The sequence below is a fragment of the Drosophila ananassae genome, chromosome XL (genome assembly GCF_017639315.1).
Source record: "Drosophila ananassae strain 14024-0371.13 chromosome XL, ASM1763931v2, whole genome shotgun sequence".
Taxonomy (NCBI): domain Eukaryota; kingdom Metazoa; phylum Arthropoda; class Insecta; order Diptera; family Drosophilidae; genus Drosophila; species Drosophila ananassae.
Window position 1 is genome coordinate 15498979 of NC_057931.1, and position 25726 is coordinate 15524704.

At 39.8% G+C, this 25726-nt stretch overlaps 1 protein-coding gene and 1 long non-coding RNA gene across 2 annotated transcripts; one reads left to right on the forward strand and one right to left on the reverse strand.

Annotated features, from left to right (window-relative positions):
- Positions 1-8141: 8141 nt before the first annotated feature.
- On the reverse strand, positions 8142-10459 carry LOC6502897. Its single transcript, XR_006507610.1, has 2 exons — positions 9169-10459; positions 8142-9035 (listed from the first exon to the last, which is right to left on the reverse strand). It is a non-coding gene; the product is annotated as an uncharacterized LOC6502897 (long non-coding RNA).
- Positions 10460-20423: 9964 nt separating this feature from the next.
- Positions 20424-21320, forward strand: LOC116656395. Its single transcript, XM_032455936.2, has 2 exons — positions 20424-20918; positions 20977-21320. The coding sequence occupies exons 1-2, from the start codon at positions 20539-20541 to the stop codon at positions 20984-20986; spliced, it is 390 nt and encodes a 129-aa protein (XP_032311827.1). The 5' UTR covers positions 20424-20538; the 3' UTR covers positions 20987-21320.
- Positions 21321-25726: the final 4406 nt, after the last annotated feature.

The window sequence follows — 25726 nt, forward strand, 5'->3', positions numbered from 1 at the left end:
CTTTTGAGTGAGTTTTAGTGCGTGCGTCTGTCTTATTTTATAGTTTTACTTATAAAGTAGAAACTTGTGGGAGTCCGTCAGCCTGAACTGGCTTCAAAACGCTCGCCGTCGAGAAGACGACGGTGCGGATCATTCTAAGGGCGAAGGAGGACAGCCGGAGATGCTTCGTAGGATTTCTCCACGCACACGATTTCTGGTGGCACATCTACAAGATGTGCTGAGGACGCAGAAAGTGCACGGAGATCAGGTGCTTCCCCGTGGTTACCGATTGTGTCCCCCGAGAGTGCAAGTTTCCAAGTGTAGTGGTGCTACTCAAGGAGTTCGACAAGGTTAGATGCAAGGCAAGGTGCTCGAGGACATAATGGTTGATAGTGTGAGAGGAGTTCTTCCGGAAGAATGCAGATGGCAGTTCGGATGCCGCCAAGGACGATGTGTCGACGATGCTTGGGGGCAAGTCAAGATCTGTGTCGCCGCCAGCCCGGATCGGGATCTTTGTGCGCTTTAAGGGAGCTGTCGACATTGTCGAATGGAGTGCTGCACTGTGCCAGCGCGCCGCCTTGGAGCATAAAGGTACGGTGTAACCGTTTCTAACAGCAAAACGGTGATTATGCTGCTGAAGGGTGCCCTCGCGCGCTTCTTAGTGATGAAATCTGCAGGAGAAAATACGTCCGCAGCTGCCGGTACTTGGCTTGGAACACGCCATGTTAAACAAGATTAGACAGATCCGAACCTTCGGTACGGACTAATGCCGGGGATCTCAAGGCTCACGTCATCCTTCAAGATACGTGAGCCTTTGCCGATGTTCGTGACGATCTGCTCGCCCGGCTTCTGGCCGGAGAGCTTATTGCTGCAAGAATATCAGCTGACTATGGTCCTGGAAAAATGTAGTAAGCCTATTGGAGTCAACTTCTACCACCTGACCTGTTATTTCCGATAGTTCAGTTATATGACAGCAAAAGGAAAGTCCCACCCTTCTACCTTAAAAAACAACAAAGTTATGCCATATACGAAAAATCACCTATATGGAACTATGCAAAGATCATCACAATAAAAACGCGTTTGCGTGTTGTTTATCGAATATTTATTTCATTTTTATATCTAGAGGGATTTGCTTATATATCTAAATAGTGTGATTTTGTCATCGAATATTTTACATGTAAAGGGATTGTATATGCAAGTGCCATTCATACATATAGCTGTCGCGCATGCTAGATATGCCGATTAAGCATATCGTGATTCACACTGGAATTCTTGTGTAATCAAATTCTTCAATTTACATATATAGTGTATAGTATAATAGTATAGTATATAGAGTAATATATACTTTATAGGGTCGGAGATGTAAGAAGAAAACTAAAAAAAAAATGTAGGGCATTTTAGCTATATAAAAACCGTTTAAACCGTTAAGTTGTGGCACCTTCTATTAATTCTAATACTTCTGGGAATGAACAAGAAATATCTGGCCAGGAAGAAGTGGAACAACCTTAACAAACACATTGTGTGACATGCACCAAGCTGTGCTCAGTTCTTCCCACTTTGAAATACCAGTAAATTGGTAAATTTGCGACGGCTACCCAACCGGAGACATTGTGCAAATTTGTCGTGGATGAGCTACTCTTGGACCCCAGTGACTTAGCCTGTGCTAGACTTGTTCGTCAACTTTAAATTGGGAGTTCAAGAGCAAGGTTTCCCAACGATGAACGTCTTCAATGATGATTTTTGGCCCATGTCGGTAAAAGTCAGTCGTTATTGGTAACTTTTAACGCTTATTTTACTTCTCCAGCAACAGCATGTTTGTCTACCCTTTGGATGTAGAGTATCGCTGCGCGTGGACGCTCTAGACTATAATTGCTCTATATCTTTACCTTTCACTGGATTCGCCGGGCGACTGGAATATATTGATTGATATTAAGGAAACTATATGTATGTCCACGTTGACTATCTTGGAAGCTTTTAAGTTTTATTCAAAATATTAATCAAAATATTAAATATTATTTCAAATATAAAGTCCCGAACGGAAAACCCTAGTGCTTCGATGGTAGTTGGCGACTTTAACTTGAGCACTATTGTTTGATCTCCGGATCCGGAGTCATTCTGCATGTTACCCAGCAATGTTCACCAATACCATGAAATAGTGGTCTTGGGTGATATCCTTTGTATGGGCCTATCCCATGGGCCTATGGGTAAACAGTATTTTTAATGATTTATCAAAAATTTTTGATCTTATATTTTAAATAATGTCGCCAATAGTCAATTAGAAATATGCCTTTATTGAAACATATTGAATTCCTAAAAAAATTTCTTTACACCCAATTTATTTCCGATGTCGAAGCTAGTCTCAGATCGAGTCCTGAAGGATTTTGGCGCTTTGTGAACCGTAAAAAATCATCCTCTGTCATACCGTCTTCCATGTGTTATGGTGGTTTTGGCAGGTGACTCTGTTAAGGGCATCTCTGTTGGCTTATTATTTTGGGCAGGAAGTACTTTAAAACACTTTGTTCTTCTTGAGGTTAGAAGCTTGGACATATTAGACTTTGTCCTTGCCAAAGCCTCTAGTCATGTTAATGAGTCGCATACCCCTGACTTGGATAGTATCTCCCCATTCATTATTAAGAAGTGTTTCTCATCCTCATCCAAAGCTCTGCAACTTCTGTAATGCAAGTGGCAGTACATCAGACGTCACAAACTATCGTCCTTTGGCCAAGATTTGCAACTATTTGTGCGTATAGTTACCAAAAAAATCATATTTTTTAATCATACTTTTTAAAAATCAGCATGAATTCCTGCCTGGGCGGTGCACCACAACTAATTTAGTGGTTTTCTCTAAGCACTGCGTTTAAGCCGTTGAGCACCGATGTCAGGCTGATGCTATTTGTATGGACTACTCTAAAGCCTTTGACAAAGTTTGCAACGCAGCCCTACTAACTAAACTGTTGACATTAGGAGGTCATTCCTCCTTGTTGAGTTGGTTTGAATCATATTTTGGAGACCAACAATTTCACGTTCCTATTGGAGATGCCATCTCTAGCCCTTTATTTGCGTCGTCTAGCCTTCCACAAGGCAGTTCCTTGGGACCGCTCTAATTTATTATATTTATAAATGGCATCTCCTCTTGCTTTCTTCATTCCAACTTCCTGTTGTATGAGGATGACCTCAAAGTCAATAAGACCATCGGCTTTATTAGAGATAGTTATCTGCTACTGGAGAATTTGCGCCCTTGGAACCCTGCAAGCAAAACTAGTTCTAATACATTTGAGCGGCTGCAGAAAAAATTTTTAAAATTTCCACTTCTCCCTTTAAGGTTTGTGGAGCCTCTTCTCTCCTATCAAAGCCGGTGCCTTCTGCTTTATATTTGTACACTGGAGGATTAACGTACTGTGGCAGCATTGATGCTTGTCAATAATATTGTTTTCAACAACATTGATTACCCTATGTTACTGTGGCTTATTAACTTTAATGTGCCCCCGAGAGATCTTCGCCATTTGCTCCTTTTCGTATTGTATGTAATAAAGCTAATTATCTTTTGAGTGAGACGAAAGAGCGGGATTTATTTTATTTCAATTCGTTACCGCCTAAAATCCGAAGTAAGTGGGACTCATAAAAATATGCACTAAGGGGGTTACAGGTTAGGAGTAGTAGTAATTGTAAGATAGATTATATAGTAGCCATGTAAGAATATAGGTTTATTAATGAAATACAACAAATTAAAAAATCTGTTGTTCTAAGCAGCCACCAGATAAGTCGATTAGAATATTGATATTAGATTAGATATATTGAATTTGTTTAGCTGCAGCGGCATTTAATATTCTCTGTCTGTCTCCCAATGTCGCTTGGACTTTTTTTGTTAATTGTAGCGCATGCGCTTTTGGGAGCTTTGAAAAAGCTTCTGCGCCCAAGCTCTTAGTTCTTACTGGCATATTTTGGAGTTGTTATTGACGGGCCGCTACTTGGTTATAGTGCACGGAATTAATCATTAATAAATTATAAACCGAAATTTGAAATGGTTTTAATACGGCCGCTATCATAAAACTGGTAGCGTTACATTTCGGTGACCCCGACGAGATCGCGCCCGAAGTTAAATCAGTTTAATTGCCCCAAAAACTGAAAAAAATGCGTGATCCTAAAAACAAAAAAACACAAAAATTGTTTGGTTTTCGTTTTGCATCACTCGCGCTGGAAATTTACAGGATGGAATCTGGATGTGAAACTATTCGATCTGCTGCCGCAACCCGGGAAAGGATGCTACGGAGAAAAGCAGAGGTGACCTGCCAGGAGATGGAGGCGCTGCATCATAAGGTAAAGGCAGCGGAGTGGAATGAAGATTGCACCATTCTGGCGCTGGATTAAGTGGAGAAGCGTTTGGGTGAGCGGTTCACTGCGCTTCAAGAAGAGTTGGCCGAGTGGCCGGATTTCAGCGCCCTTTTTAGGACCACGATTGACAGCCATCCTCACCTATCAAACTTTCCTCCCAGCCTTAAAATCGATATTTCGAAATGGAAGATTCCTCACAACGTAGCTCTTGATGACATGCTAATTGGAGCCAGTCTGTTCTTCAACCTTGTGTCAGTTGGCCAAATCCATTTAGGTCACTGCCTCCCAATTGCTCAAATACCCTCTAATGACGTTTTGATTAAAAATCAATGTGTGGAGGAATGCATAATCATAGTCACCACTATAGCAAATTCAAAAAACACTTTTGTCTGAAATATAGTATTCAGCAATATAGTACAAGCAATTCAACCAAAATAGTCAAAGTGAATACAATAGAATATGAGCCATTAGAAAACAATAAAAAGCCACAATATATGAAAAAAACAGAGAGAAAATATAAGATAAGACTATCGAAAAAGTTCCCTCACACAATTATGAATTGAATTTACATATATATTCGAAATATAAAATTAATCAATAACGGCGAATAACTTTTATTAACAAAAACTAAGATTAAAAGACCATAGCCCAGATTACATAAAAAGATATTGAATACCACACATTCAAAAAGAAGAAATAGATAGGCAAGTGGAAAAACTTATAAAAGACGATATAGTTAAACCATTAATGTCAGAATAACCCACTCGAACCAAAGAAATCGATGCGTGGTTCAAACAAAAAACGCCTTCGTGATACCGTGGATCGGATCTAAATTTCCTTTATTCGCAGAATAAAGGTTTATGGTCTAGCAGTTCCCACTGCAGATGCGGCAGTAGTCGTTGTGGGGTGAATCATTCGCCTGGCATGGGTTCCCACTAGCCAGCGCTCCGTGATGACTATTATAGCCGTGCTGATGCGGGTTCTTTCCATCCTAAGTAGTTGGGATGTTCTTTTTCTAGAGAGAGAGAGTTGGCAGGGCAGCTGACAGATGGGGAAGGTGTCCCAACTGAGCTGGTTTTCTTTCTTGTTGACTTCCTTAAGTTGGAGCTTGTATGAGACTATAGGTACACCGGTACCCTCCAGGTCTCCCTGGAGCGGTGTGGTTGTGCCTATGCGCGCCAATTCGTCTGCTAGTTGTTCGGAGTATATTCTCCCTCCTACTCTATTTTCTAGTTTGAAGCTATCGATAAAGAAGCTTAGTACGTTCTTTGGGCTTGGGATCTGGTCTTCCCATTCCACTCTTTTTGGAGTGAGGGTCTGGAAAGGAGTTTGTGGATACTCCCTGGATACAGTAGTCTGTACTACTGGAAATCAGTGGTTCATTTAGTAGAATGTTGGAGTGACCCGTGTTGGGGGTGTTCCATTGGTGTGTTTCCCTTAGTCTGATTGCTGCTACCTTCGCTTGCTCTATTCCAGCTATGCTAAGTAGGGCTTGGTAGACTTGCTGTTCTGCTGTTCTCTGGATTTTATCTATCTTTTCAAGGACGTTCTTCTTTTTTTTTGGGCTGGCCACCATACCAGCACCCTACACAGTCTTCATACTATGGCAGTGTCGATCCAACTTACAATATAGGGGGCCATGCCCCGAACAAAATCCTAACTAATGTGAAAAATAAACCTTAAATTGCACCCAAAAAATGTTAATTTTTCATCCGAGAAGATGGTCATAAATGCACAAACAAAAGAATTTTACCCGACGAGAAAATATACCGAAGTAAACATAAGTCCTGCGCAGGCTATAAAAAAAAGAAGGGAAAATGCTCAAACCTTAGAAAAGTTTTCTGAACCCAAAATATATAACGTCATTCAAACATCATATTGTTCTTTTTAAAAATGGAACAAGATATTTTAAAGAATTAATGGTGATGACTAATATACCAATAGAATATTCGATTTAGATTAGTTTTTCCTAGGGCATGAACATATAGCCGGCACAACTAAAAATGGCACTGAGTAAACATGTTTCTTTGAACATGTTTCATTAGAGACATGTTTCGATTGTAAAACAAGAAAGCAAAGCTAACTTCGGGCGGAGCCGAAGTTGATGTATCCTTGCAGTTAGGTAGCAACATATATTCATACATTATAATTTTGGGGCGTTGCACACTTTTGGTAATCAAAAGTATGTATATTCTATAAAGTAGGGATATATATATCCCTATAAAGTATGTATATTTTTTTCAGAATCACATTGAGCATATCCGTCTGTCTGTCTGTCTGTTTCTACGTAAACTGCGTTTCTCACTTTTCGAAATCAAATATATTCCTATAAAGTACATATATTCTTCAACAGGATCACCTTCTGAATCGATAGGAGCATGTCCGTCTGTCTTTCTGCCTGTTTCTACGCAAACTAGTCTCTCAGTTTTAAAGCTATCGAGTCGAAAACTGCGTTTCTCACTTTTCGAAATCAAATATATTCCTATAAAGTACATATATTCTTCAACAGGATCACCTTCTGAATCGATAGGAGCATGTCCGTCTGTCTTTCTGCCTGTTTCTACGCAAACTAGTCTCTCAGTTTTAAAGCTATCGAGTCGAAACTTTTCACACATCCTTCTTTTGTTTGCAGGCAGTATATATGTAAGTCGGAATGGCCGGGATTGGTCGACTATATCCTATAGCTGCCACATAACTGATTGATCGGAAACGCCATAACTTTGGTGTTTTTTAAGTTAGAGGTTTGAGACTTTCCACACATGTTATATTATATTTGGCGAAAATATCTTATAAGTCAAGTTAAGTTAAATGAAATATCACCACCCAGCGAGTGTTTATATGTAGTTACTGAATTCTTTCCAGCCAGTTAAGTAGCGTACCCACTTGTGGGCCCAATTGCAAAAGAACGATGCTGAGCTCCATGAACTAGCACTAAACCCAGAAAATGAAAATTTTACTAAGGCCAAGGCACTCGAAGCCCTCGTCAGTATATCACGATCTTATTGATCTTGGTCCAAACGTAAAAATAATTCTTAGTTCTGGCCGAAAAATATCTGACCGCCACTCCCTCGTTCGTGATGCCGCTTATGATATCCCTAATTTCGATGGAGATTATTTACGATGGCCACGATTCCACGAAAATTTAACGGAACTAGTTCTCAGTCAAGACTGTAGCGATGTAGTCTAGTTCCGGGAATCAGAGAACCATGTCACAGGAGAAGCACAGAATTATTTATTTAACTTTTGGCGGGAAAGCAAGCAAAAAGGATGCATGGCATAAAGAATCCATACCAAAATCAACTCCTGCTGATCAAATCCACCTTACATGATCATCCAAACTAATGGATTAATTGAACCAACAGAACAAATGTGCAGTCTGCATGCTACCGTGTCGCGAACGATTACTGCTCTCAACGCACTCTATGTGTTGGGCCGGGATAGTGTGGGCCGGGATGAAAAAACATCTATTTCATCTCATCGGGGAAGGACTGGACCATGACACATTGTCATGCTTCGGGCTAGCCAGCAAGGATCTAACTAAGCAACCGTCGTTAAAACAGATTTTTTGTAACGTCTCAGCCAAGAAACGGTTCTGTGGATTCAGAATTTCGGGAAGTTCCTATCAGTCCAAAGTAAAGGATTCCGAGGATCACTAACTTTGGCACTTACACCAACAGTTCGTGACTACACTACAAGGCTACCGAGTGCAAGTACCGAGTTCTTTTTCTAAATGTGCGTACATTTTCTGGGTTTCCTCATAACAGGTACAAGTTAAAAATTTTCTTAAAATTATGTATTCACTTTTTTGAAGCAATAAAAATTAGATGATGTATTCTGCTAAACATAAACCTCTTTATTAAATAATACGAGTATATTAGTTATTAAATTAAATTGTATTAGTTATTAAATACAATATTAATTTGCAAGAACCTAGAAAATATTTCAATTTGTAAGTTTTGAAGGATGGGCAACGATGGACTTAGATTTTTTTGTTAAATTTTTAGGTTTCAAGGGAAGGGCACCTTTTAATACTTTTATTTCGAAGACTTGGAGAATCAAGTATCTTGAAAAGTAAATGTTACTTTAAAATTCTAAAAGATGGGCATTGGTGAAAAAATTTTGAAGTGCATTTTTTATCACACCATTGGAAAACGATTTCAGTAGATTTATTTTAAATTTTTCTTTACTTGTCCAAAAAATTACCAAAACTAAAAACATAAATATTTCAAAAATTAAAAGTTTTTTCAAAATTCTTAAAGATATCCGTTGTTGGGCCATCGACTTTATTTCTAGATTAAGAAAAAAAATCAAGTCAAATTTTAAAATTTTCGAAACTTTTTAATAAAAAATTGTTTAATAATTTCCAAATCGAAAATATTGATGGCCATTTGTAAGCAATTTATGGGCAATCGATTCAATCGATTTTTCCAAAAAATAAACTTAAAAAAAATATAATTTCTAAGCTGGGTCAACTTCTTGTAGCTGCCCACCGATCAGTTTAGCACAATGCTAGACAGGCAATTTGGGATTGCGATCCACCGGAGCATCTTCCACCATGTACATCACAGGCATTGGAGGTGTCCAGAGACTGCTAGAGCAGCCGTTTACAGCCGTCGCATGGGTTGTGATTAGCTCAGTCGAACCAGGTGCATCCAGACAACCAGGGGCAGACGGCCATAAGTAGCCATGTGTAAAGAACAGAGCGGCCAGTTGCTGCAACGTTTCTGGAAATTAAATATGGAACAGAAAACCAGGGCATTCACCACAGTAAAAAAAAATAGGTAAACAATGCCAAAGTAAGAAGGGAAGAAAATCATAGATTAAAGGGAGAACCGCAAGTGCTCGGTAAATGCTTACCAATGGCATATCGTCGTTTCTATGCAGGTTTGGAAAAAGGACTTCAACGTCCCGTTAATATACCAGATATCTGTTGATAAATTCTTTGCATGTCGATAGTAAACACATATTGATACGAGTGCAACCGTAGAATGGATAGATCACTTTGGTTGATCGTTCCAATCCGCAAAATGTTGTTAAAACACTTACCAATGATTCTTACTAAAGTGTCTAAATTTGTGCTTTTTAGCCTACTGCGTTTTTCATTTATAACATGGCCCGATGTTGAAAAAAGCCATTCGCTTGTAAACGAACTGAGTGGAAAAGCCAGAATGGTCCGAGCTAATTTGGGATGGTATTTTAAGTCCCTTGAATTTTTCCAGAATTTAAAAATATGTGTGCCATGAGCTACTGGATAGGCCAAATATTTGTCAAGCTTTATGTCGATAACGTTTTTCTCTACTTTTCGTTTTTTTACATAACTTAAGTCTTAAAATTCACCAAACATTCCATTTTCCATTTTCATTTCTCTTATAAATTCGGGGTCTCCTATTTCGGGTTTTTACGGGCCGGGCCTTTTTGCTCGGGCCCGCACGAATTTTAATTTTAGGGCCTGTATAAGCCCGCGGACCACGAAAAAAACACCGCCTCGGGCCCACATCAACTTCAAACATACCAAAAACCACATTATGTTGTGTGCTGTCTGGTTGAAAAATACAATGGTGTGGAATGCCGTAATGGTTCATTGATAACACAGGCCGATTGATACCATAGGCCCCCCTGAACCAAAGTCCAGAACAAACATAGGTTCTATCACCCACAGTTTCCGCGGTACACCTAAGAGAAGAAATTGATCAAATTTTACCATATATTGAATTATGTAGGCCGTGTAATGGCGATGACTTTAAAGCTGGCTGCTTTAAAGCTGTTACTTAAAAACGTATACTACTTCATAAGTTTCTCTTCTGCTATATTGAACCGTGGGGGGCAGTATACGGCGGGAATTGTGAGTGGGCCGCTAGATATACACGATTATTTGTTTTTTTTGTGGCGGCGCGACCTCGAAGACAATTTCCTTAGGAATCCCAAATAATTCCCAATGTTTTTACGGTTGATCAGTAAAAATGCTGAATTCCGGAATCCGGATTCTAGATCGTTTGCCGGTATATCAGCCAAAAATTATGGATGTTACAGTTTATGGATCAGTATGATGAACTGGGACACATGATCCAACTAATTACACAGGCCAACAGCAAAAAATCTCCACGCATAATTTCACCTGCTCCATAACCTTTAAGCTCCCCTGAACCAAAGTCCAGAACAAACATAGGTTCTATCACCCACAGTTTCCGCGGTACGCCTAAGAGAAGAAATTGATCAAATTTTACCATATATTGAATTATGTAGGCCGTGTAATGGCGATGACCATCATAGTTTCCAGTACATATCATTTTTGAAATGTATGTGTACCAACTAAAATTAAAAAATTGTATCTAGCAGTTACCATATCTTTGGAATACTCATCCAAAGTTGAAATCTCAGATTTTATACATTAATTTTTGGTCTTCTATGATTTTTTTCCAAACATTTTCCCATGGAAGATTTTTATTTTCTTATTAAAATCAGTAGATCATAACATGTTTTAATTTTGGATTTAAGGAAAAACACGAAATAATTTTATTGAATTTATTATGGGTGGTTAAACAATATTTTCGTCAATTAAATTGGAGTTTTTAATCTCATATTTTCTTAAAGTCATGGCTATCTAAAACTGTTTCTATGTTCAAAACGTATCCATCGTAGGTTCAGCTGGTTTAGTAAAGTTTTACAGAAATTGTAGATAGCCATGACTTTTTGAAAATATGAGATTAAATACAATACTGAAATGTGGCTACTTCCCCCTCACCAATGCAAAAATTCAGTCATAGGTAAAATCCCTAAACCAGGAAAAGATAAATCTCAACCGTCTTCCTACAGACCCATCAGTCGACCACATTGCCTATCAAAGTTTTTTGATAGGAACAGTTAGTTTTTGTTCAGAGAAAAGCATGGGGCTATCGAGCAGGTAAACCGCATACCTGCAACCGCAACGTATAAAATAAATTCGGCCTTTGAGCACAGAATATTGCAGCGTCCTATTTCTTGACGTATCCCTATCGTTTGACCGCGTTTGGAGATCTTCCTCCCAAATGCAAAAACTTTATAAGTGACGAGTACAACATTTAAGTTTGAGTTCCCCTGGGAAGCATATTAGGACCAATCGTTTGCATCCTGTTCACTTAAGACATTCCGACAAGCCGCCAAGTGGTTATATCAACTTCGGTTACGGCACTGCAATTGTCTGCCGCTCAAAATTTTAACACAAAATACCTGGACGAAACACCTGGACGAAACATTGGCTAATAAGCTCCCACTCGCCTCTCTAACTAGGCTGTACTACTCTATAAATGATATTTTAAACCAATTAGGTCTTTAATGAAGTCTGTTTGATCCGGTGGTGACAACGGCTAAGATCAGAATGTAGCAGTTATGGGCATTAAAGATAGACTGGGACACGACGCTACCTTCTGAACTCACCGACCATTGGCAATCGTTAAGACGCTAACGAACATTAAGACGTTACAAACTCGGACCACGCTACTCATCCTGAGATGCGCATCCACATTTCGATTATTATGCTCAAAAGCATGGGTCTCACCGTCAGCAAAAAATACGCTACATTGACTAGGACTTTGTGCAGCTGCCTTGGCGGCAGAACTATTGATAAGAATCAAAACCGACTATATGAGCTTATGACTTATAATAATAACCCCACTACCGACCGATAGGGTTCCACCATGTCGATTGTTTAAAAATATTGGAATGGATTATTTCCACCCATTCTGGACCCATTACAAGGTACGCGGAAAACGACCATATACGGCCACGGTTTTCATAAGGTCACATGTTTGGTCATTGAGATTTTTCAATGACTTTTATCCAAAATAATAAAAAGGTAATTATTTGTTTCACAACGTTATAAAAATGCCGAAGTGCCGAGTGACAGAAAGCTCCGATTTAGAATGCGTATGCACTGAGATAAAGAGTACCAGTGGGCCCGCCTTTTAGCATAGGACGGGCGAAAGCTCGTTAACTTAATGACAAAGATAAAAATAAAGCCGAGCGGCCGAGAAGAGTCGGCTTGCGACTAACAACAGCGATGAGAAAATGACTATATGCTAAACTATAATTAATAAATTTATATATATATGTTACATTTATTTATATATGATTCGATTTATGCCGTGGCTGCTGCCTGACCCGACAGACAGTATTCTACTGTTTCGCGGCAAAGGCAGTTTACCTAAAAGAAGTAACAGATATTACTACACAGGCATTCTTGGCTTAAAAGATTTAGCGAATGACGTGGGCTTCCAGCCAGGACGGTCCTGGAGTGTTAATGTTAATAACCCCATCACAAAACGTCATCAATCCACTGCTAATCGAGCTGGACAGATGAGTATTTCAAGCAACTACAAAATCGCTCTAAGTGGACAAGATGCTGTAAGACCTGAGCTCAGTAAGACCGTCGAGATTGGGGAGCCAATAACCCCATCACAAAACGTCATCAATCCACTGCTAATCGAGCTGGGCAGATGAGTTTTTAAAGCAACTACAAAATCGCTCTAAGTGGACAAGTTGCTGTAAGACCTGAGCTCAGTAAGACCGTCGAGATTGGGGACCTCGTCATAACAAATGAAAATATATTTGCGCCGTTGCATTGGCCGCAACGTTCGGGATTGTCATACAAGGGACTGATCGTTTTGATCGTTATCATCTTCTTCGACCTTTGTCAGTTAGTCCTTAGTCAGACACGTTAGTGCAAGCAAAACAACTAATAAGTTTATGGTGTACGAACAATCGATGGCACATCGCCGGCGAAAACGCACTGAACATTGTCGGTAAATTTGGTAATGGTCTATTCGGAATTCTGGATATGATGAACATGATCTGGAAGCTTAAAAGCTAGGAAGGGAACCACATCAAATAGTGTAGAACCAAAAGTCAATATTAGATATCATCATGAACATAATGCGGAGGCATCAAACAAGTCACAGAGAAGGTTACAGGCACTAGAAGAAAGCGAAGAGAAAATCAAAAAAAGCAGGTGGAAATCATATTAGACCATAGCTTGCAAATAACTGTTAACCGATTCGTGAGGTCTCAAAATAAGTGTTTGTCACTGAGACTTTGAGCAAAATGTCTGAGAGCAACCGATTGAGTTGCTCGTATACAAATTTTGCTCGCGCTCAGTCGAAGAACACTTTTTTCTGTTTTCGTTTGGTCTGCTCATTCTAGGACCGTTTGTTTGCGTTCGACGATTCAAAAAGTCTTTTGTGCATGTATGTGTGTATGTGAAGTTTCGTAGGCTCAACTTGTCAATTTGCTTTGTAAATCTCTCGTGTAAACAGTGATTCATCAAATTTATTGAAAATGGGACGAGAAATTAATAAATAAAGTGCATCAATTTTTTATATTTAATTATATATATTAATTTATATTTTTTATATTTTTTTATATTGGATGTTAAGCTTAACTCAAAATAAATGAATTTAAAAAAAACTATTCATTTTTTAATTAAAATAATCAATATATTAGTTTGAAATTGGAAAAATTCACGTTTAAAATTTTAAGAAGTTTTTTCGTGAAAATTGCATGTACCACTGTGCAGCGAAACGAAAACAAATTATTGAAAAGATTTTTTGCGCTGATTTTTTCAGTCAATCGGTCTTTTACTGAGTCTCTCTCCGCGAGCTTCACTCGAATCTCTCATTGAGCGATGTTCGGTAGTCGAGAGTTTCATGATTGGCTCATCGTAATTCGTTCAACAACAAGAAAGGAAAGCTAACTTCGGGCGGAGCCGAAGTTTATATACCCTTGAAGTTCAGTCGCAGTCCGCTAGGTGGATTATTAGATATATAGCGGATCGTATATAGCTCACCGATCCTTTTGAAATTTGGCATATCGAATTATTTTGCCAAAAGAGGAATCCATTGAAACTCCCATCCTTCTAACTTGAAAAACAACGAAGTTATAGCATTTCCGATCAATCAGTTATATGACAGCTATAGGATATAGACGGCCGATCCTTATGATCGACAAATCAGATTGTTTTTCCCAAAATAGAATCTGTACCAAATCCCATTTTTCTAACTTCAAAAACACCAAAGTTATATATAAACACCAAAGCACGTTCCGACTTATATACTACCTGCAAGGAAAAAAAGGATGTGTGCAAAGTTTCAACTCGATAGCTCCAAAACTGAGAGACTAGTTTGCGTAGAAACCGACAGACAGACAGACAGACGGACAGACGGACATGCTCATATCGACTAAGGAGGTGATCCTGATCAAGAATATATATATTCACTATTCACTCAAGAATATATATATTCACCTTCACTGCGTTGCACACTTTTGACCAAAATTATAATACCCTCTGCAAGGGTATAAAAAACCGAAACAAAACGAAACAAAGTCTACTGCTCAGAGAGAAACCGAAACGGCATGATTTTTTCCGGTTGCTCTCGCGAACAGATCGTAAGCAAAAAAAAACGGTTAACAGTTATTTGCAAGCATTAGACGTGTCCAAGATATGATGTTACCACCGTATACCTGTACCTGTAGCGATACGTGTACCTGTACCACCAAGATACCTGTAATTGGCAAACACCCAAGTACAGGAAATCGAGAATCTACTGATGTTTCACAACAGCATTCGCTGATCGAGAATGACGTGTTCAAATTATATCACTTAGAGCCTATACGAAGGCCACAAGAGATGAAATAGTAATGACGAAAACTGAAACAAGCTATCTAGAGATCGATGGTCATCGAATGCACAATCAGTAGGGACAAGCTTCGCTAGTGCATCAGAGGGGCAGGAGTGTGTGACGTGGAACAATCCTAATTGGGAGCAGAATTACCCTGTACAATGACGGCGTTATAAAGGCAGGCCAGGACCACTATCAATGGAATCAATGTCATCGCTTTCGAAGGCACCAAGTCCCGTCAGACTGCGTCGTGTGCCTCGTCCAGCAGGTCTCTCGGTTTTCATACCAATAGAGTTAGGAGTGGCGTTCCGAGACAAGTTGTTGCCCCGGAACCCACAGTAAAAATCAATCCGAAGCAAACTTCTGCAAACTGGAATCCCGAACTGGAGTCCCCGGAGTTGCCCATCGCTATCCCATGTGAGCCAAGCGGGCAAAGACCCAACACACGATCAAAGATCAATGACATCAGAAACACAAAAACTTCCAATGAAATTTATTGTAACCGCGGTCTCTTTCATTGAGTACCTCAAAGGGGTGAGAATATTGGCTCTTTATGCCAAGACTATCAACCAGACCGAACATCTCGAGTCAACAATAATGTTAATTGACCGGGAAATCTGAGCCGATGACCTGGAGAATCGATAACTGGGACAGCTATGAAAGAGGGTGTAACAGGTTCCAATGAAAGGAATGCGCGGACCAGACGACAGACGGTGGCCTAGAGACATATTCACCAATTTTTATACCCTTGCAGAGGGTATCATAATTTTGGTCAAAAGTGTGCAACGCAGTGAAGGAGACATCTCCGATCCTATAAAGTATATATATTCTTGATCAGGGTCACCTCCTGAGTCGATATAAGCATGTCCGTCTGACCGTCTGTCCGTCTGTCTGTCTGTATGTTTCTATCCAAACTAGTCTCTCAGTTTTAAAGCTATCGAATTGAAACTTTGCACACATCCTTGTTTTGTTTGCAGGCAATACATAAGTCGACTATATCTTACAGCTGCCATATAATTGATTGATCGGAAATGCCATAACTTCGTTGTTTTTTAAGTTAGAAGGGTGGGACTCTTCTATGCATTCTAATTTGGGCAAACTTATCCGATCTGCCAAATTTCATAAGGATCGGCCGTCTATAACCTACAGCTACCATATAACTGATTGATCGGAAATGTCATATCTTGGTTCTCAGCTCTATCTGCACCGCGATACATTAACCTTCATTAGCGTGTTGCTCCAGCAGGACCTCGTTAAGTCCATGCTCCTCTGGGAATTGCGCCTTTAACCCTCTGCGCATTGCTGCGCAATTCCCGAACCAACACCGATGCCTTCTAATCTTTTTCTTGAGAATAGACGTGACTCCGTACCGAACAGTGCTTCCGCGAGTTAAGTTCGCCGTGTTCAGTACATATCTCCCTCGAAAGAACAGTGAAATGTTTTGTTTATTCAATTTTATTAAAAATATATGTTTATATGGGAATCTAGTGATAAATAGCATCGCAAGTCTGACAGGATTAATTTAAAAGCTGAAAAAGCTCCCTCGATAGAAACCACCTACAACCTACAACTTTTTTTTTCGTTTTTATACTACTATTGCAATTTTTTTTCATGCCAATTTTATTTAATGTTCAAAGTCTTCATCGGATGCCGTTTCTTAACAATTAGCTTAAATGGACAAAAAATGTCTTTTAAAACAGAGTTAGTTTTTAAGTCTTAAGGCAGGTTGCTTTTCCATTCCGATTCTGTTAATTGGTTTGGCTTAGCTATATACCTCTTTGTACATTCTTCATAAATGCATCAAATAACTAAAACTGAGTAACTGGTTTGAGATCCAAGAGAACCTGGATCAACTTCCTCTCTTTATCTTAAAGTGGACGGACACGTTTGTTTTGTGCGTTATTATAAAATCTCTTATTAGTTAACTTCATACATTCCGGCGCTTATTTTTATTTATTTACATTTCCAAAAAAAAAATTTTGCATTTTAAACATCCGTATCGCTTTGTGTGTGCAGTGATATATTTGAAGGTAAAATAATAATTTTATTAATTTTTTCCGGGGACCAATTAAGACATAAATCCAGAGGACTGCACTGGCCTATCAATCCTCGTTCCCCACTTTGACTGGAATATAAAGTACTACTCTACAATTCAGTCATAAAGCCTATCTGGAAGTATGGCTCCGAACTTTGGGGCAATGCAAGCAGTAGCAATATAGACGTTATCCAAAGGGCACAGTCTAAAGTGATCAGAACCATCACAGGAGCTCCATGGTATACTCGCAATGAAGATATCCATAGAGACTTAGGTATACTTCTCGTCAAAGTCGAAATTTCTCAACTCCAGGAAAAATACAAAAGGAAACTATCCACGCACAAAAATCCTCTAGCCAGATCGCTAAACCAAGTTAGTCAACAATCCCGATTAAGAAAAAATGACCTTCCAGCCCGTTGACATCGGAGGCCCCATAGTATAGATGTTTACAAAGATAAACTAATTATGTATTAGATTTGTATTAGACTAATTATGTATTAGAAAAAAAAAAATTAATTTTTTCCAAGCATAGCCCTGCTCTGCTTCTTCATCTTTTACTTCTACGTATTGCTTCTATTCTCGATCAATAGAGATTTTTATCTCTATTTTTCGCAGTTCACTAACTCTCTCTAATCGCTTTCTTTAATCTCCCTTTTCCGTTTCCCTGGTACAGTGGTTCAAGGTGGGTAAAAAAACAAAAAATATTAATAAATTTAATATTTAATTAATTAATAATCTTGGAATTTAAACATGTCTGTGCGTTGAAGTTTTGTAATAAGACAAGGCCCAGCCTACCATCCACTGCTAGCTCTGTGAAAACGTTTTACACGCTAAGTGTGAGGTTCATGGCCTCAGTTTCGGATGCTATTTCACGTAGGTCTGCTCTCCACTTTTGCTTTGACGGTTGTCGTGCTGCTCAGGACGAAATAAGTTCGTTCATGAGACAGACAAAAAGTAGATTCAAACAGTTGATTAATAGTTTTCGTAAAATCAATGACCAACTCTGTGCGCTCGATACACAGTTTAGTAGGCCTCCACTACTAAATGAGTCTTCAAAACGTAAGAAATCCTCTTTTAGTGATGTGCTTGTAGCGAATAATCTTCAGCCTACTCAGCCGATAATTATGCAGCCGCTTATATCTCTGGCTACCCCAAGGGCTGGACCTGAGAAAAATTCGGCTTCCGAATATCTCAGAATAAATAAGCAATTGACCTATATGTCCTCTGTGTCATTTCTTCAAGTGATCCCAGACCCAATAATTCAAACCCCCGTAACAGTCACCAAACAGGGTAATCAACCGTCCGGACCCCCAGTAAGAACTGATGCCGCAGTATTAGTTACGGTGGCACCAAAACCCTTGCAGGTGATCCCACCATCGAAACACATTTTTGTTTCCGGCTTGCCCCTGATACTTCTGAGATTGATATCTCGGCGTACATCAAAGCCAAAACGGAAGCCGACATAAAGGTGGTGGATATTACAAAATTTAAATATTCATACACCAGGCACACGCCATCTTTCAAAATACGTATGCCCCTGCAGATGTTCAAGACGATTTGTTCCGCCAGCTTTTGGCCAGAAAACATTTTCGTCCAAGAACATTAGCCAAGTACGGTAAGGAAAAAAAATTACTAAACCTGTGGGTGTAAAACTCCCACATGTTACGGCCCTGACCAACCTTCCAACTCATCTTCCTCAGTTTCAAAAAACTAATATCTTCACCAACCAGGGGCGCACGCAGGGGGGGGGGGGGATTTTGAGGGGTTCGAACCCCCCCCGAAATGTTGAAAAAATTGCAAAATTAACGGGAAAATAAAAATATAAATTTCATGTTCATTCAAAAATGGCGCCATGCTCATAGTTCTGGCAGATACCACGAGAGCGCCACTTACAAAATGAGTAACTATATTGACATATTGATAACATATAAAATAATGTAACGTTTATTTACGACCTGCCCAACCAAAATGTCTAATGCAAAGATAACATCATTTTTCAAACCAAAAAATGCGCCAATTTTTGACCCTAATATTCCAAATACTTCATTTCCCGAACAAGTTCAAAATGAAAATGAAAAGGCCATGAAAAACACTGCGAAAAGACCAAGAGTAGAGGATTCAGATTCTTTAGATCCAGCACGTCACGCACAGAGCGATGGAGTAGCAAAAAGAGTGAGAATAAAGCATATTAATAACACAGGCCAACAGCAAAAAATCTCCACGCATAATTTTACCTGCTCCATAACCTTTAGGCTCCCCTGAACCAAAGTCCAGAACAAACATAGGTTCTATCACCCACCGTTTCCGCGGTACACCTAAGAGAAGAAATTGATCAAATTTTACCATATATTGAATTATGTAGGCCGTGAAATGGCTACGACCATCATTGTTTCCAGTATATATCATTTTTGAAATGTATGTGTACCAACTAAAATTAAAAAATGGTATCTAGCAGTTACCATATCTTTGGAATACTCATCCAAAGTTGAAATCTCAGATTTTCTACGTTAATTTTTTCTCTTCTATGATTTTTCCCCAAACATTTTTCTATGGAAGATTTTTATTTCCTTATTGAAATCAGTAGATCATACCATGTTTTAATTTTGGATTTAAGGAAAAACTCGAAATAATTTTATTGAATTTAATATAGGCGGTTCAACAATATTTTCTTAAATTAAATTGGAGTTTTAATCTTTAATCTGATCAACCGTAAAAACATTGGGAATTATTTGGGATTCCTAAGGAAATTGTCTTCGAGGTCGCGCCGCCACAAAAAAAACAAATAATCGTGTATATCTAGCGGCCCACTCACAATTCCCGCCGTATACTGCCCCCCACGGTTCAATATAGCAGAAGAGAAACTTATGAAGTAGTATACGTTTTTAAGTAACAGCTTTAAAGCAGCCAGCTTTAAAGTCATCGCCATTACACGGCCTACATAATTCAATATATGGTAAAATTTGATCAATTTCTTCTCTTAGGTGTACCGCGGAAACTGTGGGTGATAGAACCTATGTTTGTTCTGCACTTTGGTTCAGGGGAGCCTAAAGATTATGGAGCAGGTAAAATTATGCTTGGAGGAAAAAAAAAGTTGGAAATTGTCGGCCTGTGTAATTTGTACATTCGAAACACCCCAGCGTTAATTATTCACTTTTGAGGGTTGCAGTTAAATGAACGTAATAAATGAAATTGATAAATCTGAAATCAATACCGAATAAAAAAACAACGGGGATAAAAATAAAGAAAAACATTTAAATTGATATTTAACAAAATAAAATGAATATGGAATGATGTTGTAACAAGTAGAATATGAATAAAAATCATAGAATGTGCAAAAATAATCATCTAAAAGTTCTCCTGCTTCGCAAAAGAACTTTTGGGAGAATTGCGAAGCAATTTTTCAATTGACAATTGAAAGCGTTGACTGTGCTGAAACCTATCTTCAGCTTGACGAAAAATCTGAGCCTGTTCCTCCAACAGGAAGACTGCGATTTGAGCCAATGCGTCAGTTACGCGAACGATGTGCACCAACAAATCAAGCAGATGCGAGTACAAGCTACAGAAAAATTCAGCGAAATCTTTATTTTAGCGACTGAAGCTGCAGAAACCATTGATGCTGAGCTGACTGTTCCTCGACGAGTAGGACGACAGAAAAATCGGGACAACTACGAAGGGAGTATTGAAGATTACTATCGTCGATCAATTTACATTCCGTTCTTGGACAAATACTCAGAAGAGCTCGAGTCGAGATTTTTGGAACATAGGAATATTCTCTCCAGGATACAAAACATCATTCCGGAGAAATGTGCGGACATTGATGTGTCTGAATTACACGATACTGTTCAAACCTTGAAAGAAGAATGGCAAAATGACATCCCTGTATTCACCGAAGAATTCGAAGCAGAAATTGAGTTGTGGAAAAGGTAATCGTATTGGCTCAAAATATGCTTGCATTATAAAGAAAAATTTTTCTAATTACAGAAAATGTTAAAATCTTTCCAAAGAGAAGCCCATAAAAACATTCATCGAAGCTTTGGACGTTTGCGATGAAACATTCTATCCAACGGTATACCGATTTCTTCAGATCGGTGCAACACTGCCAGTAACAGTGGCTTCGAGCGAACGGTCGTTCTCTACACTACGAAGATTGAAGACATATTTACGCAATAAGACTGGAGAGCAAAGATTGAATGGATTGGTGCTTCTGAACATTCACCGGAATCTGGAAGTAACCTCTGACGCAATATTGAGTATAATGGCCCAAAAACCAAGAAAGATTGATATTACATTGTGAAATATTCATGAATAAATTATAAATATTCACATTCAAACTTAACTTACCTAACCCCCCCCAAAAATATTTCCTGCGTGCGCCCCTGTCACCAACACTTACCTATCACAATACTAGAGGGTTACGTAGTAAACTTCCCAACCCGTATTTTGATAGTGCTTCCTTTGCATCTCACATTATAGTCTACAAAAACTTGATTAAAGGCGGAGATCTTGAGCTCCGAAGTTTTTCCAAGAAGGTACACAACTTTTATATGTGATAGAACTCTGCGAAGGGGAGGAGGAGTGCTAATTTCTGTAGACTTCAAATTCGCTTCTGATAAAATCATAAGAGTTTGGTGACATTGAATTTCTTTGCATGTTATCTTTGTATGTTACCTGTTCTTACATACCACCTTCGTCCAAACCGCCCACATACTGGCAACATTTGTCCGCTTTTCGTTTCATTTCAAATCTTCTGTCTGATGGTGACCAGCTGATAGCTCTGGGTGACTTTAATATCCCAGAACTCATGTGGTCAAATGTTGATAATTCACCGTCTTGACAGCTTAACTCCCACCACGGCTTCCCTGCGATCATGTTCGACATGTCACTCGGGAAAATTAATCACGTTACATATTTTTTTGGTTGGGGTTGGATTTTTTGGGCTGTATGACTTGTTTCATTTCTGATCCTGATCCTGATTCTATCCAGAACTTTGCCCCTTTCTTACCCTGAGGGTCCATATCATTCCACTCTTGAGGTTTTGATCGAAAACCATAGCTTAATTGACCTTAAGTCAGCACTTAAATCTCATAAAGTTCGTTTCTTCCGTAAGGCTGACTTTTTGAAATTAAATAAGTTAATTTCGGAATTTGATTGATCCGATCTACTGGCATGCGAGGATATAAACATCGCGTTAAAAAAATTGTAGTACACTTTGAATATATTTTTCGATGATTGTGTGCCGTGGAAATATCCGTCCGCTTCAACTAATCCGCCTTGGTATACCAGACACCTATTAAAAAAGAACGTCATGAGTAAACTTTCAAATAAACATAAATTATCTGGCTGTACGGTTAGTTATCCAAGATACTTAGTAGCTCGGTCCAATTTTACCGTGCATAACGCAGAATGTTATAGGAGTTATAGGAGCCGCTGCAGCTTCAGTTTACTCAGGATCCGAAGCAGTTTTATAACTTTGTATATAAGATAATGTTATGTATAATTGTGGCGGCGTGTTTACCCACAATATTTACCAACAATATCCGTGGCACGTGCTGCTCACGGATTGTTTGGCTCTGGTGTACCGTGGCAGCAAGTGGCTGCCCACAACGGCCGGTCACTCGGCAGGTGCCTCTACAGTCATGTAGCACTGCAGAGCACCGATCAAGACCAGGTGGTTGCCACGATCAGTGATGATGATGCTGCTGAACTTCTCCTAGTAAGCTATATATATATATATATATTATAACTTTCTTTATAATACATGCGTAAACATGAATTTTTTCCTCCTCTGCTTACTTTTGAGAACTCATATGCGAACACTGACCAGGCAATGGACGATCTCTTTGCACAGTTTTTTCACACAACGTATTCACCTAGCAGCAGTCCCGCTCAGCTTTACACTTATAATATCCAATCAGCCAACCTCATATTTTGCCTATCTTTTGATAATAGCGGTGTGTTATGGGATCTTCTTAAGGTCAAGACCGTGTATTCGCCAGCCCCTGATGGAGTATCAGGCTGTGTTCTGAAGAACTGCGCCGAGGCTCTGTGCAAACCGTTCCTTAAACTTAAGCTCACAGAGTTTATGGATCGTTCCACTGAATTTATGGGTTCGACGTGATTGCCCGATTCCACAAATAACACAGGGTGCTTCACACAGCCGATCGACCGCTCGTCCTCCCGTCGTTCCCCGGTCACCGATCCGGGCCTACGCTCCGCAGGATCTATGGCTGTCCAGAGGTTTAGCGTCGCGTCTCCTTCAGTCCAGGTGATTCGCTTTGCGTACGCCCCAGGATCTGGATCAAGAGTCTCTCGACTTAACCGGGGTGTCCCTGTTTGGTTTTGTTGTTGGGCTTGAGTTCCCAAGCTGGTTACCCCTTTACAAGATCACACTTAGTCATACCGGTCAGCAATCGACAAGGCGTACGCCAGGTCGTTCCGCCGCTATTGCTATGACACCAGGATACCTTTCGTGTCCGGGAATAAACCATTCCGACTCGATTTACCCTTGGGCTTCAGTTCCGCCGCGGATCCTTGATCCCTTCCCCACTTTCTCCTTGACTTATCCTTGCTTGATGACTCGCGTACAGCCACCGGACTTACCCACAGGGGGTCCTTGAGCCACGGATCACAGATCCTTGCGCACTCGCTCTAAATCCCGCACTTGACACTGCCGGGCATACCCACGGGGGGACCTGTAGCCTATTCTCCTAATTCCTCCAAGGAAACTTTCTCGCTTGAATGTTAACTTACCCACGGGGGATCTTTCACTCAACTCTTCCAGCTTTCCTAGATTCGCCCCGATTCGCTTCAATGGCCCTCCTAATATAGGGCCTGAGAAGCCAGTTAATCCTTGTACCTCTCGCTTCCTGCCGTTAATCTTTCGTTGCTGTGTTCTCGCCGTTAATCCTTTCCCAAATTCCCGTCCCATTTTCATTGGTGGGATCCCATTGCCATGCTTGGGACTCCAATTCATATTGTTATTATGCAGGTCACCGAACTTCATCCATATACCTCCGCGCTCTCCCCTTTGGCCATTCCAAATGCATTTCTTCTTTTCTTTCTCCGCAGACCCCGCTCTCTCCTTTGGCATTCGAGTGTGGCCGCGACGGCCCGCCCTGGATAGTTACGTTCCACGCTGATTCCTTTTTCTTCTTCTTCCGTGCGCGCAGCCGTGCTGGTTCTGCAGTTTACACAAGATCCGAAGCAGTTTTGTAAAAACTAAGCGCAAACATTTATCTTTTCCGCCTCTGCTTTCGTTTGAGAACTCATATGCGCACACTGATCAGGCAATGGCCGATCTCTTTGCACAGTTTTTTCAAACAACGTATTCAACTAGCACCAGTCCAGCTCAGCCTTACACGTATAATATCCAATCATTAAACCTTATATTTTGCCCATCTTTTGATCAAAGTGGTGTGTTATCGGATCTTCTTAACGATAAGCCTGTGTATTTGCCAGGCCCTGATGGAGTACCAGGCTGTGTTCTGAAGAACTGCGCCGAGGCTCTGTGCAAACCGCTCCTTATACTCTTCCCCCTTATGTGAAAGGAATCTTTCATTATTCCGCTGCATAAAAAAGGGAAAAAATCCGACGCTGCAAATTATAGAGGCATCTCTAAATTGTCCGCAATTCCTAATCTTTTTGGAATTGCTTATCACTCCACATTTGCAACACCTATGTAGTTCAATTAGGCACCAACTAATTGGAGCTAATATCTTTTATCACGGATGGGTTCCGGAATGGCTAACAAACAGACGTCATTTACACTGACTTCAGTTTGACTCTGTTCACCATCCGCTTCTTATAAGAAAACTCAGTCTTTTGGGACTTCCAACTGAGCTACTTATCTGGGAAAACCCAACGTGTCTTCTTTAAAGATGTTACCTGGCGTTCAGTCCGCGCCACATCTGGGGTGCCCCGAGGAAGCCATCTTGGACCCTTACTTTTAACACTTTTCATTCACTTAACTTTGTCTTCCGTATAGATTCATTAGCGCCCAGTCTAGACTTCAATCCGATTTGGTTAAATTTAAAAATTGGTGTTTAGCAAATAACCTAAAGCTTAATGGATCGAAACGTAAGCTTATGTCATTTTATCGTCCTAATCCTTACCAGTACTTTTCTATGGGAACGCCTTAAAACGATTAACTCAGGTTAACGATCTGGGTGTCCTATTAGATTTCAAACTTAAATTTTCGGACCATAGACCTACCATAGTTAAAAGAGCTAAACATCTTTAGCTTGGTTTTATTAAAAGATGGTCAAATGAATTAAAAGACCCGTACATAACAAAACTTTATATAAGTTAACACCCAAAATGCCAAACACTAGATAATATTAATAAAACGCTAAGTCTCAATAACAACTGCAAAAGAGCTTACATAAACGCATTGAGTGCACCGTGCACTGGATGCAATATGATGCCGTGGCACCAATAAGGGTCACACGGATCGAAAGACACGTGCGCTGAATAAGCATTGATTATGCTTGCGATCGTGGGAAAGCCAAAAGAAAGAAAACACCCAAATATTTGGCAAAGCTCACTGAACTTAATGGCAAGTGCATCCACCAACAACACAATGCACTTGCATTGACCAATCAGCAATGAAGATATGGACTTAAGCTACAGCAACAACATCAGCTACCAATGACATCGAGGGACGCCAGCAGCAGCAGCAACCGCGACCGAGATCGCGGCAGCGATGGAGCAACGCATAGGTGTAATTATTAAT

Excerpts from the sequence above, each read along its gene's own strand:
- LOC116656395 (XM_032455936.2), top strand. The coding sequence starts at position 20,539 with ATGCGAGTACAAGCTACAGAAAAATTCAGCGAAATCTTTATTTTAGCG.